We start from the raw sequence: 20891 nt of genomic DNA, 5'->3' as shown, positions 1-20891 counted from the left end.
GATGCAGATCCCATGAAGTCTACTCTTGGGTTCTTTGACTCCTAAGGGTGGAAGGTGCTCTGGACAGCCTCTTAGGAGATGTGGCTTCTGTTTCTGGCCCTGCCACCCTGTCATTCTAACCCACTCAGTTTCCTCACCTGCTAAAGATGATCTTTCCTGACTTCATGGTTGAAATTCTAGCAAAGACTACTGACATCACAGTAAGAGTGAAGGATTTAGGAAAATCACCACCTGATCTTTTTAAAATTGTTAATTACAACTCAGCATTTTTTCTAGGTTGCAGAACAATAACAGCCAGAAGAATTTAAGTTCAGAGCTAGATCTGCAGCAAGATGCTCGTACTCTCCTACTACAGTCCTCTATTCGAAGACTTCTCAAGTTGGCTTTCCCTTACCCATTCCCCTTCAAAAGGAGCTAAGTTGCTCTCCAACATGTAACAGAGGTAGCACTATAAAGCAAGCCAAAAACTATTCTCCAAGAACAAACACACTCTAGTTTCCTTAAAGCTGTGCTGTAAGAACAGTCTTGTGACATCCTCACCCAGCATATAATGAAGCTGTTGTAATCACTATTTCCCCATTTGGATGGCAATCCTTAACCAACTCTGCTTCCCAGCAAAACCTGTGAGCTCTAAGATTGAATTTAGAGAAACTGCATTTGAACTTCACGATAGTTACACTGAGATAATTGTTTCAACTTCTGGGAAGAGGCCTGTCTTCCTAACGCCATGAGGCAAACAAGCAGAAGGAATCAAATCACTGGCCAGATGGGAAGTACAAAGGAATGGAACATATCACTCTCTGGAATACTGTCCTAGGAGAGCTCAAGTATCCAAAGCTCATCTGAGATGAGGTGTGCCCCTCCTGCCGTCATTGTATCTATAGCACCCATCAGAAAGCTTTCTGCAAAGAACCTTCTGTCTGGCTTGACTGGGGAAGTTATAAGCATGGCAGATAAAGAAAAACAAACAAACAAAAAACCCCTATTTATATAACACTGAGTATCATTACATTCTGCGATCTCTTCTTGGCCCTTCCAGATTACCCCTCACACACAGCTTAAAATGGTAAAAAAATAAAATGCAACTAAATTAAGTCTAACATGGGCAAAATGTCTGAGAATTTGGGAATACTGACTTAATTTACAAGGATCCTTCAAAAAATAACATAGATCCAATGGGATTGATTCTTGTTTAGATTATGTGGTGGAAAAGATGATGACCATAAAGCAATAAAAAATCATTAAACAAGAGAAACTATACTTGAAATTTTCTGCCTTTTATAATATTCCAATGAAAAGTGTTGGCTGTCATAATGCATTTATTTTTCTATTTATTCAAGAAAAAAGATAAAAGAACTCTTCTAATGTTTTGACTAACAACCTTCCTTCAAAGGACTCTCTAAAGAGTCAGAATGTATAACAATTGAACCCACAAACACATAGACAGGATTTCCTACTGCACGTTTCCAGGACAGCTCAGTGGCTTTTTACTGCTACTCATATGAAGAGACCACTGCTCTCGATTTTATTTATAGAAATTATATTCAGACCAAAACTCAGTGTTCAGCATACTTTCCATAAGCAATTATTAAACTATTTTCTAGTTAACTCTTTCAAATCTTGAAGACATACCAGAAAGAAAAGTATATGGTACAGAAAAACCATTTCCTCTTGTACTAAACCAGGAGAAACTGGATACCTTGGTAATGGAATGCTACCCCTACAGACCAGACTTATTCTGAGTTTTCAGTAAAATTTAAGAGGCATGAAGCAGTAAGGGCAGGGAAACAGAGGAGAGAAAAAAAAAATGGGAATATGACTTACTTGTGTTACTCTCAGACAATGAAGTCGTGAGCCGGATCAAGCTTATAAACCTCCAGCAAAAGGCAAGGCACAGAGCTGAGGTTTTAGTTCCTGGAGAAGGCTGGAGATGCCAAAGGGGCAGGGCTACTATGAATCGGGGGTGGGGCTGGTGCTGAGAAGAAGGAAATGGGGAGAAGGAGCACTTACTCAGTTAGAAGCTTGTGCAGCTTGTGATAACCCCGCTCCAAGGCCAAGCTCACAGGGGTCGCTCCTTCTTGGTTGTGGATGCTGAGAGCTCCGCGGCCACCTGGCTTCTGCAACAGGAACCACGTCAACCTCAGCAGCCCCAGCCGCGCAGCAAAATGCATCAATGTCTCTCGGGGGCCATCATCTATAGATGGGGGAGAAAATGAAAATCAGTAAGGAGAATGTGAAAACCCAAAGTAAACAAAGAGATGGTTCAGGTAAACACCACTGCCTCCAAGCATCTAAGATCCTCAAGTTAAACCACAACATACAACATGAACAATTTTCTCGTGGCAGAGTAGAATCAGCTCTCAAAGACAAAGTGAAGCTAGAAAAAATATAAGAAGCAAAATCTCCAATAGGAGACAGTCCTACAAAAGGGAATCCATTTCTATATTCTGATTTAACGCATTTGTTCAACAAATTTATACAGGCAGATTTTAAGGGTGACTGTACTACACATATGTTCTTTTCCTGAAAAGAAAAAGAAAGAAAGAAGTGAATGCAGCCTCATAACATGGGGATCGGGATCCAAGGGGAATAGTTATTGGGGCTTAGACGGGTATATCAAAAAGGGTATAATTACTTAAAAAAAAAAAAATAACACCCAGAGAGCAGTTGGCTAGTTAAACACTAAAAACAGGTTCTGCTTGTTAAGTACACACAGGTCTTTTTATTCTCCCACATTAAGGGCAAATCAAATTGCTGGCACAGCCAGCTTTTTTGGTTGGTTGTTTAATGAAAGAAAGAAATTCATCTCCAGGCATAAGAAAGACTAACTCCGAGATGATATGCTAACACATTCAGAAAGAAAAACATGTGTCTATTTCACCTGAGGTGAAGTCAAGGTCCCTTCTTGGTACAGAGTCACTTTGAAAGTGGCAGAGGGGGCTTCCCTGGTGGCACAGTGGTTGAGAATCCGCCTGCCAATGCAGGGGACATGGGTTCGAGCCCTGGTCCGGGAGATCCCGCATGCCACAGAGTAACTAAGCCCATGCTTCACAACTACTGAGCCTGTGCTCTGGAGCCTGCGGCCACAGGTGCTGAAGCCCGTGTGCCTAGAGCCCATGCTCCACAACAGGAGAAGCCACGGCGGTGAGAGGCCCATGCACTGCGGTGAAGAGTAGCCCCCGCTCGCCACAACTAGAGAGGTGCCCATGCGCAGCAGCAAAGACCCAATGCAGCCAAAAATAAATAAATAAATAAATAAATTTTTTTTTAAAGAAAGTGGCAGAATGAGGAAGGGCTTTGGAGTCAGACAAATCTGGGTTCAAATTTGGCATTTACCATCATGTGACTGGGCATAATCCATTTCAGTTCTCTGAGCTTCATTCTCTTCATCCCTAGAGTGGGGTACCACCACCTCACTCCCATGGCTGCAGTAACAAATCAGAGGGGTAGGTGACATGCCAGTCAGGTGATGGCCTGTAGGAGGCACTCACTGAATAAACGCTGGGTTCCTTCCATCCCCACCCCGCTTCTCTGTCCCTCCCAACTTCCAATCACATTCTAGGTTCACTGGCAATACTCTGTGCCTCGGGCATCCTCTTGTGCCCAACCTGTTAAGGCGGGAGCTACAGCTACCCCAGGGCTTCAGTACACAGCCCACGATGCTGGCTTACTCAACCACAGGAACCACCACTCAAAGTCTGGAAACAGGAATGGTGCCCTGCAGCTGTACTTGCTTTCATCCCCTCAGCTGAGCTAACATCGCTCATTCTCCGTGGCTTCCCGCAGGTCTCAACTTCCTCACTGAGCATTCTCAGACTTCTTGGACCCCAGTGTTTTCTCCTCACACTGAAGTCCCCGATGCTTCTGTACGTGAGCAGCACGGTAAGAATGAAGGCATCTTTGACCCTGCAGTTTTACATGAACTGCACTGTCTTCTAACATCACATGTGCCTTAGTCTTGTCTCCTTACTGCCGGGGTAAATTTCCTTGGAAGCAAAAACTATCTTTCATATTTTACACTTTCCCTATAGAACTCTGCACACTGACTAATTCAGGATTTATATGATGTTCAGCACAGGCACAAGCTGGAAAGACATCAACACTACAGAAGAAACCACTGCACGTGTAGGTACAAATTTTAATAATCAACAACTCAGAGCAGGTGGCCAGGCCGGACAAAAGGACAGAAAGAACCTTCAGAAAAGATCAAATATCACCATCTGACTCATGCCTTACAGTTGTTCACAGGCACTCTGACATCCTTATCAAATACAAAAAAGCTAATAAGGTGCTGCCCAGGAACTAGGTGATTTTTTAGAGACTAGCTAAGTCCGGTCTCACTACCTGACACCTCCTTAAAGTAGTTTCCTCTACACCCCCGCCCTTTCTCACCCCCTACTTGCTCTGAGTCAGCTCAGCCTTTAAGAGTAGAGTTCCGACGCCAAGAGGGGAAAGTGTGGGTGGCCGGTGGTGGTGGTGGGATGAATTGGGAGATTGGGATTGACATGTATACACTAATATGTATAAAACAGATAACTAATAAGAACCTGCTGTATAAAAAAATAAATAAAATAAAATAAAAGATCTCACATTCTTGGTGGGGGTAAAAAAAAAAAAAGAGTAGAGTTCCAATAACAAGGCCATACACCTGCTCCAAGATGGCACCCCAATTCCAGCACCTGCAGGCTCCCAAATCTCATCCTAACGTCCTTAGCAGCAGGTGCCACATCTGCTTTTAGGTCACCCCCTCTCTGCAATCAACAGATAATAAGAAAAGTAATATCTGGTGAAGACTAAGTGCCGTGCACTGGGCTAAGCGGTTTGTATACACTTTTTTCATTCTCACAGTAACCCTGTGAGGTCTCGTTATCCTCATTTTGCAGATGAAGACAGGTTAATAACTTACCCACAGCAAAAATCATCAAGATTTGAAAATTCTTGTCTTGGGTCTAGAAACCATACCCTCTCCATTACTCCACCCCGTCTCTTTTTGTAAAAATCAATCATGCAAGCATTCTAATGTTGTAGTTTAAAAAGTACCTTCTCGGGGCTTCCCTGGTGGCACGGTGGTTGGGGGTCCGCCTGCCGATGCAGGGGACGCGGGTTCGTGCCCCGGTCCGGGAGGATCCCACATGCCGCGGAGTGGCTGGGCCTGTGAGCCATGGCCACTGAGCCTGCGTGTCTGGAGCCTGTGCTCCGCAACGGGAGAGGCCACAGCGGTGAGAGGGTCACGTACCACAAAAAAAAAGTACTTTCTCAGGTGTTCCTCCAAAAATAATTTCTCTTACCTAACATACCTTGCATTATTGCTTTTGTTCTTTTTGTCTCAGTTTAAAATCCAGAGCACCTACAATTTAGAATCAACCTCTTTTCTCTACTCTGTTGTTTTCTCTCTTGTGATCTTTGTGTTTTCCCTCTGTATTGTGAGAGCTACTCAACTTTGTTTTTCAGGTCACTAACTGCATTTCCTATGATGTCAATTGGGTCCTTTATCCCCAGTTTGAATTCAATTATGCTCTGGGATTCTGGATGTCCTTGCATCATTTAAGCCAACTCCCTTCCATCTTTGCCCTCATTGTGATGGCTTTTTTGCAGTAATTAAAGGGCCTAATCAGTTGATTTAATAAGGAAGATTATCCTGGCTAATCTAGGTAGGCCTAACAGAATCAGTTGGAAGACTTTAAAAGCAGGGCTGAGATTTCCCCTGGAGAGAGAAGAAATCCTGCCCGAGGAGGACAGCGTCAGGCTGTGCTCACAGAGTGCCATCCAGCTCAGGATTTCCCCTTCCTGTCTGAGGATGACAGCTTTGGCTCGTGCTGGTGGGTTTGAGCTTGCCCGTGATTTTCTCTTCCACTCCTACCCCACAAATTGTGGACTTGCTTAGCCAGCCCCCACCACTGTGCAAGCCATTCCCTGAAACAAATCTTAATACATATTTTCCTACTGGTTCTGATACTCTGGGTGACCCTGACAAAATCATTAAACTTTTTTCTCCTTGTTGCTTCCTTCTCCTTCCTTCCTTCCTTCCTATTTTATAATAGGTCTGATGACTTCTTCAATCTTTTAAAGGACAAATGGCAAATCTCTTCTAAATTTTTCTTTGGTTTCTTAACGAAAATTAGTCTTCCATCTGAATATTCATGATACTTTTCCATTTCCTTTATGCTGTAGTGTTATTTCATAGGCCATATGTTGGTTGGTTAGTTTTCCTGTTTAACCGTGTTCAACTGGAAAAATCTCTCTGTGGGCCCAGCTTCCCATGGAGAAGGTAGGAGAAAACGTCTGAAGTCCTGTTTACTATCTGCTTGTATGCTGGAAGCACCCCTCCACGCATTCCCTCAGCTCTGCAGAGGAAGGCGCTGGGCTTCACAGGCATTAGACCGCGAGAAGCAGGTGAGATGGCTGCACCTTTTCAAGTCGTCAGATTTCCTGTCTAAGCAAAACGTTCTGAGTTCTGTGAACAAAATAGTATTCAAAGGCTACAGGTACTTTTCCTACCCCATCGATCCACCTTGCTCACAGGACTCTTTGACTGTGTATCTATGAGACTCCAAAATCACCATTCTTTCTACTATTCTATACTACTTCTTAAATAAACCTCAAGTCCCACATGATGCAGGAATTCTCACACCCCGTGGGGAAGGGAAACAGCAGGCCCATATGAGAAACGGGCATTTGGAAAAATGACACCTGTAACCTTGTGACAGAATCAAGGTTTGAGAGGGAACAAAACCTTTTGGAGTTAAAAGTACTGCAATTACAAGGAACCACTTGTCCTGGTGTCAATCTCTTAGACTATTAAAATATTATATATTATTAAAATATATTTTATTATTTTCTTTTTTAGCAGCTACGATAGCTGAAAACATACAAAATTACTAGTGGGTGTAGCTAAGGAAAAATTTTCTTGGAAAGCTATCAATCTGGAAAAGGTGTGGGAACTAAAACACTAAATGATTACGGTTGTGGTTCTATTAACCAACATCAGATATAAAGAACTGAGAACACACAGACTGCTTTTAGTGCAGCCTGGCTTAAACGTGTCTCATCCTTCTCTCCATCCAAATTTCTCTGTGTGGGGAGGGTTCCCATCCCAGAGGTGATTAGATCTTCTTTTCGTTTAGTTATACAACACCATGACTAAATAAGAATGCAGATTTCCCCCAAGACCTTTCTCCTCTTTGCTTTCTTCAGAGCAAGTCCTCAAAGGCCCACCCTTTGTTACCTGAGAGTTATTGATTGCTACTGTACAAGGGTCTTTCAGGGGAAAAACCATCCTAATTCACCATTTCACTAACCACAGAGGCACTGAAGAGCTAAGACAACTAAGTGAAACTTGGTAACTCAGAGGGAAGATATTCCAACCCCACCATTCACCCTCCACCCAGACGAATCCATATTATTTGCCTTTAAGGCAGAACTAAGGCTAAAAGTACAGTGCTTTATGTAACTAGGGATTAAAGAACTCTTGGAAGAATAAAATGGACAAATTCCCTCTTGCTGATGTTTAAAGTAAGGCCTGCCCGTAGAAATAAGCTTAAAAAAAAACCAGTCTCATTCTGCTTCAAAGAGGTTTTTTTTTTTAAGTGCTATACTGTTTTATCCTTTTATAGAACATGTCACTTGCCCTCATCAGAGCTCATCAGTGTTTTGTCTCCAAAAGGTTACTGGACATTGGTCATGGTACATTAAAAATGAAGAGCCTGCAAAGTAGCACACACTATTGGATATATTTTCCTCCATTTTACAAATGAAGAAATTGAGAAACAGAGAGATTAAGTATTCTGCACAAACTCTTTCAATGAAGCCCAGATATCAACAAACTGACTCTGCAGCCTATGCTCTTTCTACTTTACAATATCAAGCCTAAGCCAAGAGTTCTTAACATCATGTTCACGCCTGCGGTTCAGGGAGACTGAATCCCTGAAACAATATGTAAATTTTTGCAGGTAGCCCCTATGTATATTTTTTCCTGAGGAGAAATCAGAGCTATTTTCAAAGGAGTCACTGACCTGAAAAAAAGTTAAAAAGCACTACATCTTAAACGACTAGAGTGGGAGGATTAACCGTAAATCTTACATGACTCCTTTGTACAAGTATTAGGCTGGAACACCTGTAAACATCCTAGCTTTCAACAGCAAGTAGTACTGTTATATAAAAAGGTGCCCTATTTAGCTACATGATTATCCCAGGCAACAAGCTGACCTCGTACCTTCTTCCTTTAAACACCTTTAAAAAGGCATCTGGGGCTTCCCTGGTGGCGCAGTGGTTGGGAATCTGCCTGCCAATGCAGCGGACACGGGTTCGAACCCTGGTCTGGGAAAATCCCACATGCCGCGGAGCAACTAAGCCCGTGCACCACAGCTACTGAGCCTGTGCGTCTGGAGCCTGTGCTCCGCAACAAGAGAAGGCCGGAACAGTGAGAGGCCCGCGCACCGCGATGAAGAGTGGCCCCCTGCTCAACGCGAGGAGAGAAAGCCCTCGCACAGAAACTAAGACCCAACACAGCCAAAAATAAATAAATCAATTAATTAATTAATTTTTTTTTAAAAGCATCTGATGTGCAACTCACTGCTGTAAGCAGAGTGATCCTTTGCATTTGTCCCCCAACAGCAAGCAAGGACCTCTTAACTGATGCTATTCAGCCTTAAAATACCCAGTGTTTGCAGATTCTAATCCACAATTAATTGAACAATTTCAACTGCAGAATGTGAATCCAGCACTTGAAATCAGACTCCTGATCCCAAGACTGACAGGTACATTAGTCCCTTGCATGCATTTCACCTTGTAAAGTATACAGTTAACTTGTTCAATTTCTTTTGTTCTTTTGTTTTTAGTTTATGTCAATAAAATTCACTTTTGGGGGGTGTACAGTCCTATGAGTTTGAGCACACGCATAGATTCTTAAAACCACCACCACTAAGACACAAAACCATTTCAACACCCAAAGAATTCCCCCATGATACCCCTCTGTGGTCAGACCTTTTCCCTACTTCTAGCCCCTGGCAACTACTAACCTATTTTCTGTTCCTACAATTTTGCCCTTTCTAGAGTATCAGATAAATAGAATCATAGAGTAAATAACTTTGGAAACTGACTTCTTTACTTAGTGCAATGCATTTAAAATGCATTCAAGTTGATGCACATGTCAACAGTTTGCTCCTTTTTTATTGCTGAGTAGTATTCCATTGTATGGATGTACCACAGTTTGTATACATAGTCACCCAGTGAGGGAGATCCGGGTTGTTTCTAGTTTGGGATGATTATAAATAATGCTTCTATAGGCGCATTTGTGAAAAGATTTTTTTGAGTAAATATAAGTTTTCATTTCTCTAGGACAAAGAGTCAAAAGTGTATGGCTCCAGCAGGGTCATACAGTAAATGTACATTTAACTTTATAGGAGACTGCCAAACTGTTTCCTGGAGTGGCTGTATTATTTTGCATTCCCAGCAGCAATGTATGAGATGTTGTTCTGCATCCTTGCCAGTGCTTGGTTTTTTGTCTTTTTTTTTTTTTTGCGGTACGCGGGCCTCTCACTGTTGTGGCCTCTCCCGTTGCAGAGCACAGGCTCTGGAGGCGCAGGCTCAGCGGCCATGGCTCACGAGCCCAGCCACTCCGTGGCATGTGGGATCTTCCCAGACCGGGGCAAGAACCCGTGTCCCCCGCATCGGCAGGTGGACTCTCAACCACTGCGCCACCAGGGAAGCCCAGTGCTTGGTATTTTTAATTTTGGTCTTCCTAAAGGTGTGTAACGGCACGTTATTGTGGTTTTCAGGCATTTCCCTAAGTGTTTAAATTTGATTTAGTCTTCACTAGCAGTGCTTGAACAATTTTGTACATCAGACACTTCAGAAGCACATGGAAAGACTATAAAAATATTAAAGCTGGCGAGCTGCCTATTAAAGACAAAGATGCTAAGACCCAGAGAAGGGAAGGATATGCCTGAAGTCTCAGACCTGTGCTTTTCTAACAGTTCTTTCTAATCACGAGGCATGAGCCAACTATCCAATTCCTGTACCCTCTTTAAACAAGACAAAGCAAAACCACACAAAATAAACTTTAAGCCCCACAAATAACTAATGAAATCCTTTTTGATACTGATTTATAAAGGGCAACCAGAATAATCATTCTGATCACAACACAGAAACAGCATGAGCTAGGTTTCCAAACATTAGATTTCTGAAAAGGTGCCCGTGCCCTGTATAATGGCAAATATTTTGATCTCTAGATCTCAGCAATGCAGAGGTTTCTTAGACACTGTATTAATAAGAAAAGGACAAGGGACAAGTGCTTTTTCCCTTCATTTTAGAGTCCACGCTTTCTTTCGCATTTTACCTGGCAGGAGGGCCCCGGTCGTTACCTTGACAGGAAGCCCCTGATAGAGAGGGACATCATTCTTGCAGCTGATCACTGCCTTAATGGTTAAATTCAGTGGGTTTAAGAGAGCCCAAACTAGCAAACACCTCCTCACCACTCTTCCATGGGAGGAAGAACAGTTACTTGACAGGTCTGTGGGAGCAGGAATTGAGCGTGCTCCTGGCTCAGCCCCTCTCAGCACTTCTCCTCAGGATCTGCTTGCCTGCGGGCGGGTGGGGGGGTGACTTCTGGGTGCTCCCCTACATAACACAATAATCAAAGCTGGTGGACGCTGAAGGGCAGTCCTGTGATTGTCCAGCTCTTTCAGAAATAAAGTAGAAAGGATATGCAATCCCTTCCAGCAAGCAGTCTGAAGTCAGCCTTTCAATTTAGCTTTTGTCAGGAAAAAGGCAAACATTTTAAACTCTGTTTAACTCCTAAATCTTTCTATGATTTGCACTCAGGAGGGAAAGATGATGTTATTTATTGGACTCCAGGTATATGTTACTTCATTAAATACGTGTGTGTGTGTGTATACACATACATATATATTCACAATATCTAGTAGATGTCATTTGCCACAAGAATAATTACACAGGAAATCCCCTGTCTGAGTAAGAGGAATATAAATAGATACTTACTACATCAGTGTTTTTTAAAAAGTAGAGCCCTTCCTTCAATGAACTCTCATATGGAGAGCCAGTAGATAAAATAAACAAGAGTGAAAATACTCTGGTTAAAAATGTGCGGGGTTTTCCAGAGCTCAGCCTGCTCTCGTGCTGCCCCCCAATTACTTCCCAGTCTTTTCCTTTCCTCCAACTTCATGGACTCTCTAGAGAACTTGAGAAGACAATAAGGAAAACCCTGCTTTGATAATTAAACATGAAAGAAGTAGCCCAAGTTACTCTGCTACCCTCCTCATGAAGGTCAGGTCTCTTTCTACACACAGGAGATCAAGCCTGAAATCTGGGCCCGTGGAAGGGTGACATGCCAACCTCTACTTTATTTTGGTTTTTTTGAATATTATTTTATTTATTTTTTATACAGCAGGTTCTTATTAGTTACCTATTTTATACATATTAGTGTATATATGTCAATCCCAATCTCCCAATTCATCCCACCACCACCACTGCCACTTTCCCCCCCTGGTGCCCATACTTTTGTTCTCTACATCTATGTCTCTGTTTCTGCCCTGAAAACTGGTTCATCTGTACCATTTTTCTAGGTTCCACATATGTGCGTTAATATACGATATTTGTTTTTCTCTTTCTGACTTTCTTCACTCTGTATGACAGTCTCCAGATCCATCCACGTCTCCACAAATGACCCAATTTTGTTCCTTTTTATGGCTGAGCAATATTCCATTGTATATATGTGCCACATCTGTTTTATCCATTCTTCTGTCAATGGGCATTTAGGTTGATTCCATGACCTGGCTATTGTAAATAGTGCTGCAATGAACATTGGAGTGCATGTGTCTTTTTGAGTTATGGTTTTCTCTGGGTATATGCCCAGTAGTGGGACTGCTGGGTCATTTGGTAACTCTATTTTGAGTTTTTTAAGGAACCTCCATACTGTTCTCCATAGTGGCTGTATCAATTTACATTCCCACCAACAGTGCAAGAGGATTCTCTTTTCTCCACACCTTCTCCAGCATTTGTTTGTAGATTTTCTGATGAAGCCCATTCTAACTGGTGTGAGGTGATACCTCATTGTAGTTTTGATTTGCATTTCTCTAATAATTAGTGATGTTGAGCAGCTCTTCATGTGCTTCTTGGCCATCTGTATGTCTTCTTTGGAGAAATGCCTATTTAGGTCTTCTGCCCATTTTTTGATTGGCCACCCTCTACTTTAAATGAGAGCTGCCGACAACAACAGCAAGCTCTCTCTGGGGTCATTTCACTGCAAGAGCAGGACTAACAGCTCAGCTGAAGAACCCAGGAGAGAGGCCACTGAGGTCACTCTGCTACAGTAACTGCAAGGTCTATTCAGCCACCGTGGCAGATGTGAAGACAATCGCCATATAAAAGCAGCCCCATCCAAAAACACAAGAATTCCAAATTCAGAGACTGTGGGTCACTGAAGTTCTTACCATGCGAAGTTGCATCTGTTCCCAACACATTCCACTCCGCTGGCAGCTTCAGGTGCCTGAACGCCAGGGAAACCTTCTCATCAAGGGAATTCACGTCCGTGGACGGGGGTCCTGACCGATCCAGGAAACGGGTGAAGTTCAGAGCCTGCTGATTTCCAGCACTTGTTGCCAGGAACTGGGCTGCATCGTAGGCCTCGTCCTGGATGAACCTGAAGTCTTCTTCCGCCACCACAAACACAGGCAGGCCCTCTTTGGAAGCACAGAGCAGCACCTTCACCGTCTCACAGCAGTCATGACCTAAGGAAACACACGCAGCAAGGAAAACAGGATTAGAGCCCTCCTCCTGAAAGGAGGACACTGAGGGGGGGGGGTGTGCTTCTCGGCTCTTCCTGCGTGACATACAAGCTCCCCTTCCTAAAACAAACCTCTCCTTCCTCCAAGCTCTAACAGCAATCTTCCAAACTTCTTAAAACTCCATTTCCAACTCATTCTTACAATTGCTATTTGCAAATACGAATTGGTTCCCCTACCAAACAGCAAATAACTTTGTATTCCAGCTGCCACCATGCCGGCAGCATAGTGTTTGGTACTAACAGTCTCTGAAAATCTCAATATACACTGAACTACAGCGGTTCAATTTGAACAAATTAAAGAATGAAAGCTGAAGGACCTTGCAAGGCCTAGCGTACAATGGGAAGTCAAACCCCTCCCGAACTGTGCTGGATCTGAAAACCCAACAGGGAAAAAGTCACTCATACAGGTTACATGGCAGGAATTGTACAGATGCCCCAGAACCTGCCTCACATTCACCACGATACAATTGAGCAAATGAGGAAGCACTTAGAAAAATACAAAACGACTTGATTTTATTTTACTATTATGAAGCAATTCAAGGCCTAGAAAGTAACTTTTGCTCTGAGATACACGTTCTTTCCTGTAACGTAAAGAGAACTTCAATCAAATCACCTAGGTCACCCAGGGATGACACAATGCTGTGGCTAGAAACCTGGTTGAGGAGAAGCAAGCATGCCAGAGACTGCAGTGCCCACTATCCAGAGGGGCAGAGATCTCACGAGCTGCGACATTGGCAGCAAGCTACGTGCCACCTCAAAGAGCTCTGCTCAAGTAAGATCAGGAAGGTTTAACAGCAGTGTTTCCCGTGGGGAGGCCTTCCTGGAGAATCAGACTTTCTCTGGGTTTTCAGCCTCACAGAACTAAGTATTTCCAAGATATAGAATATTCATCAAAACACGTTTTTCCTCAACTTTCAGGCACTGATCTCAACTAGCTGGAACTATGCTCCTAACATCATCATTTCTTTCATAAGTATCTTTCTGATGAGAAAAAAGAAAAGGAAATGAAGTTGATGCTTCAGTTTGAGTTGCTCCCCCTGGTGCGCTGCCTGATCAACTGCAGGCACCTGAGGCCTGGGCTCCCCTGAGCCCACCGGCACCCACTGACCGCTTCCCAGCAGAGGGGTGAGGACGAGGGTCCCTGAATCTGGCTCTCCAGACCACAGGCACAGCCAACCGAGGCTTCACACTTCACAGAACAGAGTAAGCTTTCTGCTGTCTTTGAAAGAGAAAACAATTATTTTTTTCCACGTGAACAGTGAGAGTAATAATAGATTTTCCACATATACTTTTTCCCCAGGGGCCTCCTTAAGCCTTATTTTGTGACAAAAGAAATTTCTCCCTGCTGTGTAATTTGAGGATGGTAACAAGTATCAATACTTACTAACCAAGAACCTACCACATACCAGGCACCTGACATGTCATTTTCTCTACACAACAAATTTATGAGGTGTGTACTGTCCTCACATTACAGATGAGAAAACTGAGACTTCAAGAAGTAATTTGCCCAAGTTTACACATGTGAAGAAGCAGAATCCATCATTCAAATTCAAGTCTGATGCCAAAGGTCATGGCCTATTATATCATGATGCGAAAGTTTTGTAACACATTGCTTATAGATAAAGAGGGAGGGGTGACAGCTACATCCCTACCTGCGAGGAGCCCAACACTTGGAATGACAGGCCAGTGTGACTACTAAGCAAGAGGAATGGGTTCATGAACCACCGAGATCAGTCTCCACACAAACACATAACTCCACCAAGGTGCTCCCACTGCATTCCCAGTGGAATTCCTTCCATGAAGTCTGTGGGAAAGTGAAGCATCCTCTGGCATGCATGCGTGCACACATGTGCATGGCGGTGTGTATACACCCATGTTTGTGTTTCAATTCAATAAATATGTTGAATTTATACATCTACTATGTGAAATGAAATTAGAAAAAAGAATCTTAACCATTCTTTGAAGGGCAGCCAGCCTAATTACATAAGACAACAACATCAGGATAATCAAATCAACTGATTCAGGTAATAAAGGTTTGGGTGTTTTTCTGGCAGAAAGTAGTTCTTCTAAACTGTTCTGTAACATTTAACGACTAAAATCTGGGGAATTCCCTGGCGGTCCAGTGGTTAGGACTCGGTGCTTTCACTGCTGGGGTCCAGGTTCAATCCTTGGTCGGGGAACTAAGATCCCGTGAGCTGTTCGGTGCAGCCAAAAGTAACATGTGGACATCCACCAAGCCTAGCACACTGTAACTAGAAGCTAATCACAGTGAATCTGAGCTCTCCGGAGGTTTATAGTCTATGAGGTGGCAATCAACCAAGCTGCAGGTCACTGCAAAATTGGGTGGGTTCTAAAGAAATACATACCATGCAACTCGCCAGAGAGGACCAGTGCATTTCACAGGTGAGCAAAAGGAAGGTGGCAGTCAAGAAGGACCTTTTCGATAGGCATCCTGCTCCCAACTCTCCAACCACAGTGGTTCTTCACTGCAACCCTCAGAACTCAGATGCATAGTCCTATCCTATCCCTCCCTCCCTCTCTATCTATCACTTCTCTAATAATACCTATCTATCTATCTATTTATCACTTCTCTAATAATTTCTCTGTGCCAGGCACCATCCTCAGTGATTTCCTAATAATAGTTCATTTAATTCTCATAACAACCCTAGCAGTAGGTACTATTATTATCCCCATTTGCCAGATGAGGAAATCAAGTCACAAAAATGTTAAGTAATTTGTCCAAGGTTATAAAGCTCCTAAGTGGCAGAATTAGAATCTGAACCCAAGTTTCCTTGCTCTCCTGTCTGCCCCTACACCCAAGATTCATGGAGACAAGAAGGCTTAAACGGGAAATAAAGGTACCATGGAAAAACTAACAGGAAAGGAAGGAAAACACTATGCTCAAATCTTGACTATAAGACTCCTAAGTTGCATGACCTCAGATCATCTCTGCTTCTCCAAGCCTCAATTTCTTCATGTACAGAATAAGGGCAGCCTCTGCAGGCTCTATGGTTTCCCCAGCTGTACAAACCCGTGGGTTTTACCAGGCAGGTGGGGAGAGACAAAAACTTAGGAAGAGATTCCAGGAACAAGAAACAGTTTCAAAAACATAAAAATGGAAGCCGAGAGTTAAGTTCAAGGGATAGAATAATTTCTGCAAGAGACAGTTTCAGGAAGATATTAACTAGGCTACATCTAGATGTTTCCTGTGAGGAGAGACCTGGGTTCAAACCTATTTTGTTATTTCCTAAGCTATGTGGCCTGAGGTAAATGACAACTTCTCTAACACTTTAAAATCTGGAGAGTAACCTAATCTCATAAGTCAAGAGCTATAATTTAGAAGACTCCTCTCAAATTCTGTAATACTATCACCCAAAATAACATAAACAGGCTCATTTCACTTCCAATCAAACTAGACAGACAGACACAGCAATACATATTTCAGTCAGGATATTACTGTTGACCCTTTAACGAGATAGGTTTGAACTGCCTGGGTCCACTTATATGTGAATTTTTTTCTTCAATACTACATATATGTACTACTATATTTATGATCCATGGTTGGCTGAATCTCCGGATGCAGAACTATGGATACAGAGCGCCAACTAAGTGACTTGAGCATCTGCAGATTTTGGTATCCATGGGGGTCTTGGAACCAATCCCCTTGCAGATACTGACAGATGACTGTACTTTTAAGAATGTTGTGGTTCTCATTCATGAATCTCACCAGTAATTACAGCATTTCCCATTTATTCAGGATTAAGCTCATTTTTAAATTCCTGACAGTCCTTTGAGGTAGATACGAATAAATGTCAATAAAAACTAAACTTACAGGTTTCACAATTCAATGATGAGAATGTGAGTAATGTGGGATCCAAACTGAATTCTACCTTCAAAACTTAAACACACTCTGTCTTAGAAGAGATATTAACCTAACCTACAATAATGACATCCACTGCCCCACCCATCCAGTTATTCTTTCTTACTCGTCTCCTTCCCCAAGCCTGTGCAGAGGTGTCTGAGACACCTGAGAGCTTGAGCCAGAAAGCGAGTCACACCGTCGCTAAAAGTCAACATCATCACTGCTCTGTAAAATCACCTCCTGTATATACACAGGGTCCAGGCCATAGTCCAGATCTTTAACTTCATCTCACACTCTCGTGCACAGGTGTGCACGTGCGCGCGCGCACACACACACACACACACAGAGCCAAAAGCCATGGTGAAGCAATACCACCTTAACTCAAAACTGGAAAGTGCAGACGTAATACATCTGCACAGAAATCTATCTGAAATTGCTAAAATGACTTTACTTGGCTAGGACGGGGTAGGGAAAACAAAGAAGGAGAAATAGAAGGTGGTTTAGGGGTGTGTATGTCTGTGCACATGTACGCACGCTGTGTGTGCATATGTGCTTAGCAGCATAAGCACGCATAATTCTTTCTGCTGCTTTAACAGAATCTCTTAGAAGGTGGATGGGTGGATGGGCAAACTATCATCTGCTCTATTTATGTAGAACTAAAACAAAACCATGTATTAGAGAAGGTAGAATGTCAGCAAAGGCCATGAAATAGATATCTAGGAGAAGCCATCCAATTGTTAGCTCAATATTTTCCCTTTAGACATGAACTCACAATCTGAAGGAGAAACTATGAATCATCCTAAGTAAAATGTGCCATAAATCTGGAATTTGTTTGGTATGATTATAGGCTTCTTTTTCCAAAGAAAAACTGAGGGTTAAAAGAGGAGTGAAGAACTGAGGGTTTCCTGGCTCAGTCTTTATTAAACTTTCAGTAAATTGGAAGAATTACTACTGAGCTCGAGCAAAGTGCCTCCCCTACCGTCTGGAAAACCACCTCGCAAGGCTGGCAGGGCTACTGTCTCACATTCACGTTTTCTATTAGGCTCAAATGGTTCATAAGATTAGTTTTTAATCCCTATGACCTTTCAGATAAAGCACCTAGAAAAAAAAATCAACGTTTTTCAAAAACAAAGGTTATGTAATTTGGACCCATTAATAAAACTGAAGTCACTGCATCTGTACACATAAAATCTCTTACTACCATAAATTAGCTCTAAAGACACAACTGTTTTCAGGGGCCATTAGTCTTATGACTGCCTTTTTACACACAAAATACAAGGTATTAACGATGTCTACATCTTCAGGGCAAAAACATGGGGATGGGAAACTATATCCAATTCGACATAATAACCACAATTAACTTCTTTTTACGTGAAGACAGAAGCTGCAGTATAAAGAAGAGTAACAAGGTTTTCAGCTGGTTCCATGGTGTTTTTCCTTCCACTCAATTTCCTGGTAACAAAAAAAGAAAATAAAAATCACAAGTCCTTTTAAAAGGGGAAGTTCTGAAAATTTTACTGAGCTTCTTCTAAGGGAAATACCCCCAGAGAATTGAGACAGGGGAAGAAGAAAGATGAACTGTTAAGGAACACGGCCTAAACCTCAATTCCATTTTTTAAAATTGACTTCTGAATATATGCTACAATCAGGTCCGAGTCGGTTACAACAGAAGTATGAAGTAAATTTTGGGGTGGGAGAGATGGAACCCTTACTGAGTGAATTTTAAGAGGTACTGAAGTATGCTGACAACTAGCTGTAGAGTCAGAAGATATCAGGTTTAAGTCTCACCTCCACTGCAAACAGGCTGGGTCAACCTGAAAAAGTCACTTGAAGTCTATTTGCTTGCACACAAAAATGGGAACATCACCAACCTTCCAGGTTATTTAAAAAAAAAAAAATCAGAGATGGCTGTACACAAAGCAGACACCTGGCATAAACAGGCATCTAAACCTGGTACTTATTATCAGTATTAGCTATTAAAATCCTCCTATTCAGGTGACTCAAGGAAAAGAGATGCCTATTACTCTATCAAGAGCTTCTGCATAAGCCCAACACAGCAAATGCTGCCCCTGCCACTGTAGAACTGAAAAAACAAAGGGTAGGAGGAAGAATGTCAAATAACCAACACACAACCAGGAGCATCTAGTTGGGAAACAAAAATTTAACTGCTGATGGTCCTCTTGAAAGCATCTAATCCAAACCTTTTTTAAGCTCACACATCAGGAGGTGTGTGCTCCTGAGGTTGGAGAGCTTTTCCGCAGGCTCCTTATCACTATATGAAGCACCCATACCCATGGAAACGAAACAGTGCTACAGATAAATAAAACTGCTGAAGCATGACGCAAGAATTACTTCATTTCCTATTAGGCTAAAAGTGGCACACATCCCATTCAGGCCTTCTCTTTTGAGAATGAAACAATTGGGACTTTGTTTCACCAGCTATCCAAAAAGGAACCCTGAAAGTGCTTGCTGGGCCAACCAAGCCCAGGCCCACTCAGTCATTTCCTACCAGAAGGCTGCATTTGTAGTCAAAGGTAGAAAATATAAAAATCATATCTTTCACTACTTCATTTTGGCATCAAAAGTATTTTAAAATTTGGTGTCTTTTTCTTCCCTTTGAAGTGGCTATACAGGGTTGAAGGAAATTTTCAGTCTTCAGACCCACACTCTAACAGGAATAGGATTATGTGCAGAAGTATGTACCTACTGCTAGTTTTCGGTGGTCTAATGGTAGATGTGCAAATTTGGGATAGGTATCAAAGATCTCTGTATGTATAGGAGTATTTACGCAGGGGGGGAAAAGAAGGCAGGCACAGGAATCATGTATTGATACATCTGTGGGGAGAAAGGGGCTAATTAACACTAAAAATTTGACGTGCTATAATCCAGCTTATTACTCTAAGGCAGTGCTTTTCAACCTTTTATTCATTGTCATCCCCCAAGGAGACTTTTTAAACATTTCTCTCTATTTGCCACACCCATCCTATGAAACTTTAATACCACAGACATACCATATATTTGTATATGTGTATCTGTGCTCTATATATAAAGAGTTAAGTTTTTTTAACCCCCCTAAGAACCAATTCTCACCCCCCTGGGGGGATACAGGCCCCAGTGTAATGTGTGTGCTCCATTCTAGTGCTGCGTTCATAGTTCCAAGTATCCACACAGGCATTAATTACAACAGGACAGTAGACAGCAGATACACTTCCCTTCAACTAGTCCTCAGTTTGTTTTTCCAGGATAGCCACTATATATACTGACTAGCACTGGGACAGTAATTTAAGCCTTTTAAAATATAAAATCATGTCTGTCTAGAGACAGCCTTGTAGTAGTATTTTAGGATAGTATTTTAGGATAACTGACTACTTTGACAGAGAGAGAGGGCACCAGGATTCTCTGATTGTGCCAGTTAAAAGCGAACTTCTTTTCAAATGTGTTATTCAATTTGGCAACCTCTGGACGTCCGCTGCTAGAAACAGAGTCTTGGTTCACAAGAACTGAGAGACACACGACTGCAGGACTACTTGTTGAGACCTGGGCTGTAAGCACTGTTTTTTTTTTTTCTTTTTTCTTTTTTTTTTTGCGGTACGCAGGCCTCTCACTGTTGTGGCCTCTCCCGTTGTGGAGCACAGGCTCCTGACGCGCAGGCTCAGTGGCCATGGCTCATGGGCCCAGCCGCTCCGCGGCATGTGGGATCTTCCCGGACCAGGGCACGAACCCGTGTCCCCTGCATCGGCAGGCGTACTCTCAACCACTTGCGCCACCAGAGAAGCCCAAGCACTGGTTTTTAATTAAGCCACAAAAGACTTATGATCATGGTAAATGTACTTTTTTCTTTCTCTTTAATAACAAATCTACTTTATATAGTACCTTCCCTTTGATTAAGTGAGAAAGAATAGAAAGATATGAAAGAACGGAGTCAAATTCTGCGTCAGTGAATGTTTGCAGTTTTCCTGTCAAACAAGAACCCTTGCTGTGAAGTCTAAAAGTAAGTAACAGACATGCTGAAAAAAAAAAGATTTCACTTTATGATAGATTCTGCACCAAAGCCTTTCACAAAAGTAGTATGAGCATCCACTAAACATCCTGTCTCATTTTCCATTCTGCAATTACTGTCTGCTTGGTCTAAATTCACATTTAAGTAATAAAAATGAATCCATGACAGTACGTCATATCCCCCAAGAATTACCTTCCAAGGATACTCAGATTTCTTTATATTACTTA

The 20891-nt window shown here is 42.4% G+C and overlaps 1 protein-coding gene across 8 annotated transcripts in view; it reads right to left on the bottom strand.

The window, feature by feature from the left end:
* Nucleotides 1-20891, bottom strand: part of AKAP13 (A-kinase anchoring protein 13) — a 369334-nt gene that overhangs the window by 212339 nt on the left and 136104 nt on the right. For all 8 annotated transcript variants that reach the window (XM_082618886.1, XM_082618888.1, XM_082618887.1 and 5 more), the window contains exons 4-5: nt 12450-12746; nt 2011-2194 (exon numbers count right to left, since the gene is read on the bottom strand). In XM_082618886.1, the coding sequence (XP_082475012.1) occupies nt 2011-2194; nt 12450-12746 (481 nt within the window). The remainder of the gene's footprint in view (nt 1-2010; nt 2195-12449; nt 12747-20891) is intronic.

The sequence above is a fragment of the Mesoplodon mirus genome (genome assembly GCF_964341445.2).
Source record: "Mesoplodon mirus genome assembly, chromosome: 4".
NCBI lineage: Eukaryota > Metazoa > Chordata > Mammalia > Artiodactyla > Ziphiidae > Mesoplodon > Mesoplodon mirus.
This window is presented reverse-complemented; position numbering and strand designations above follow the sequence as displayed.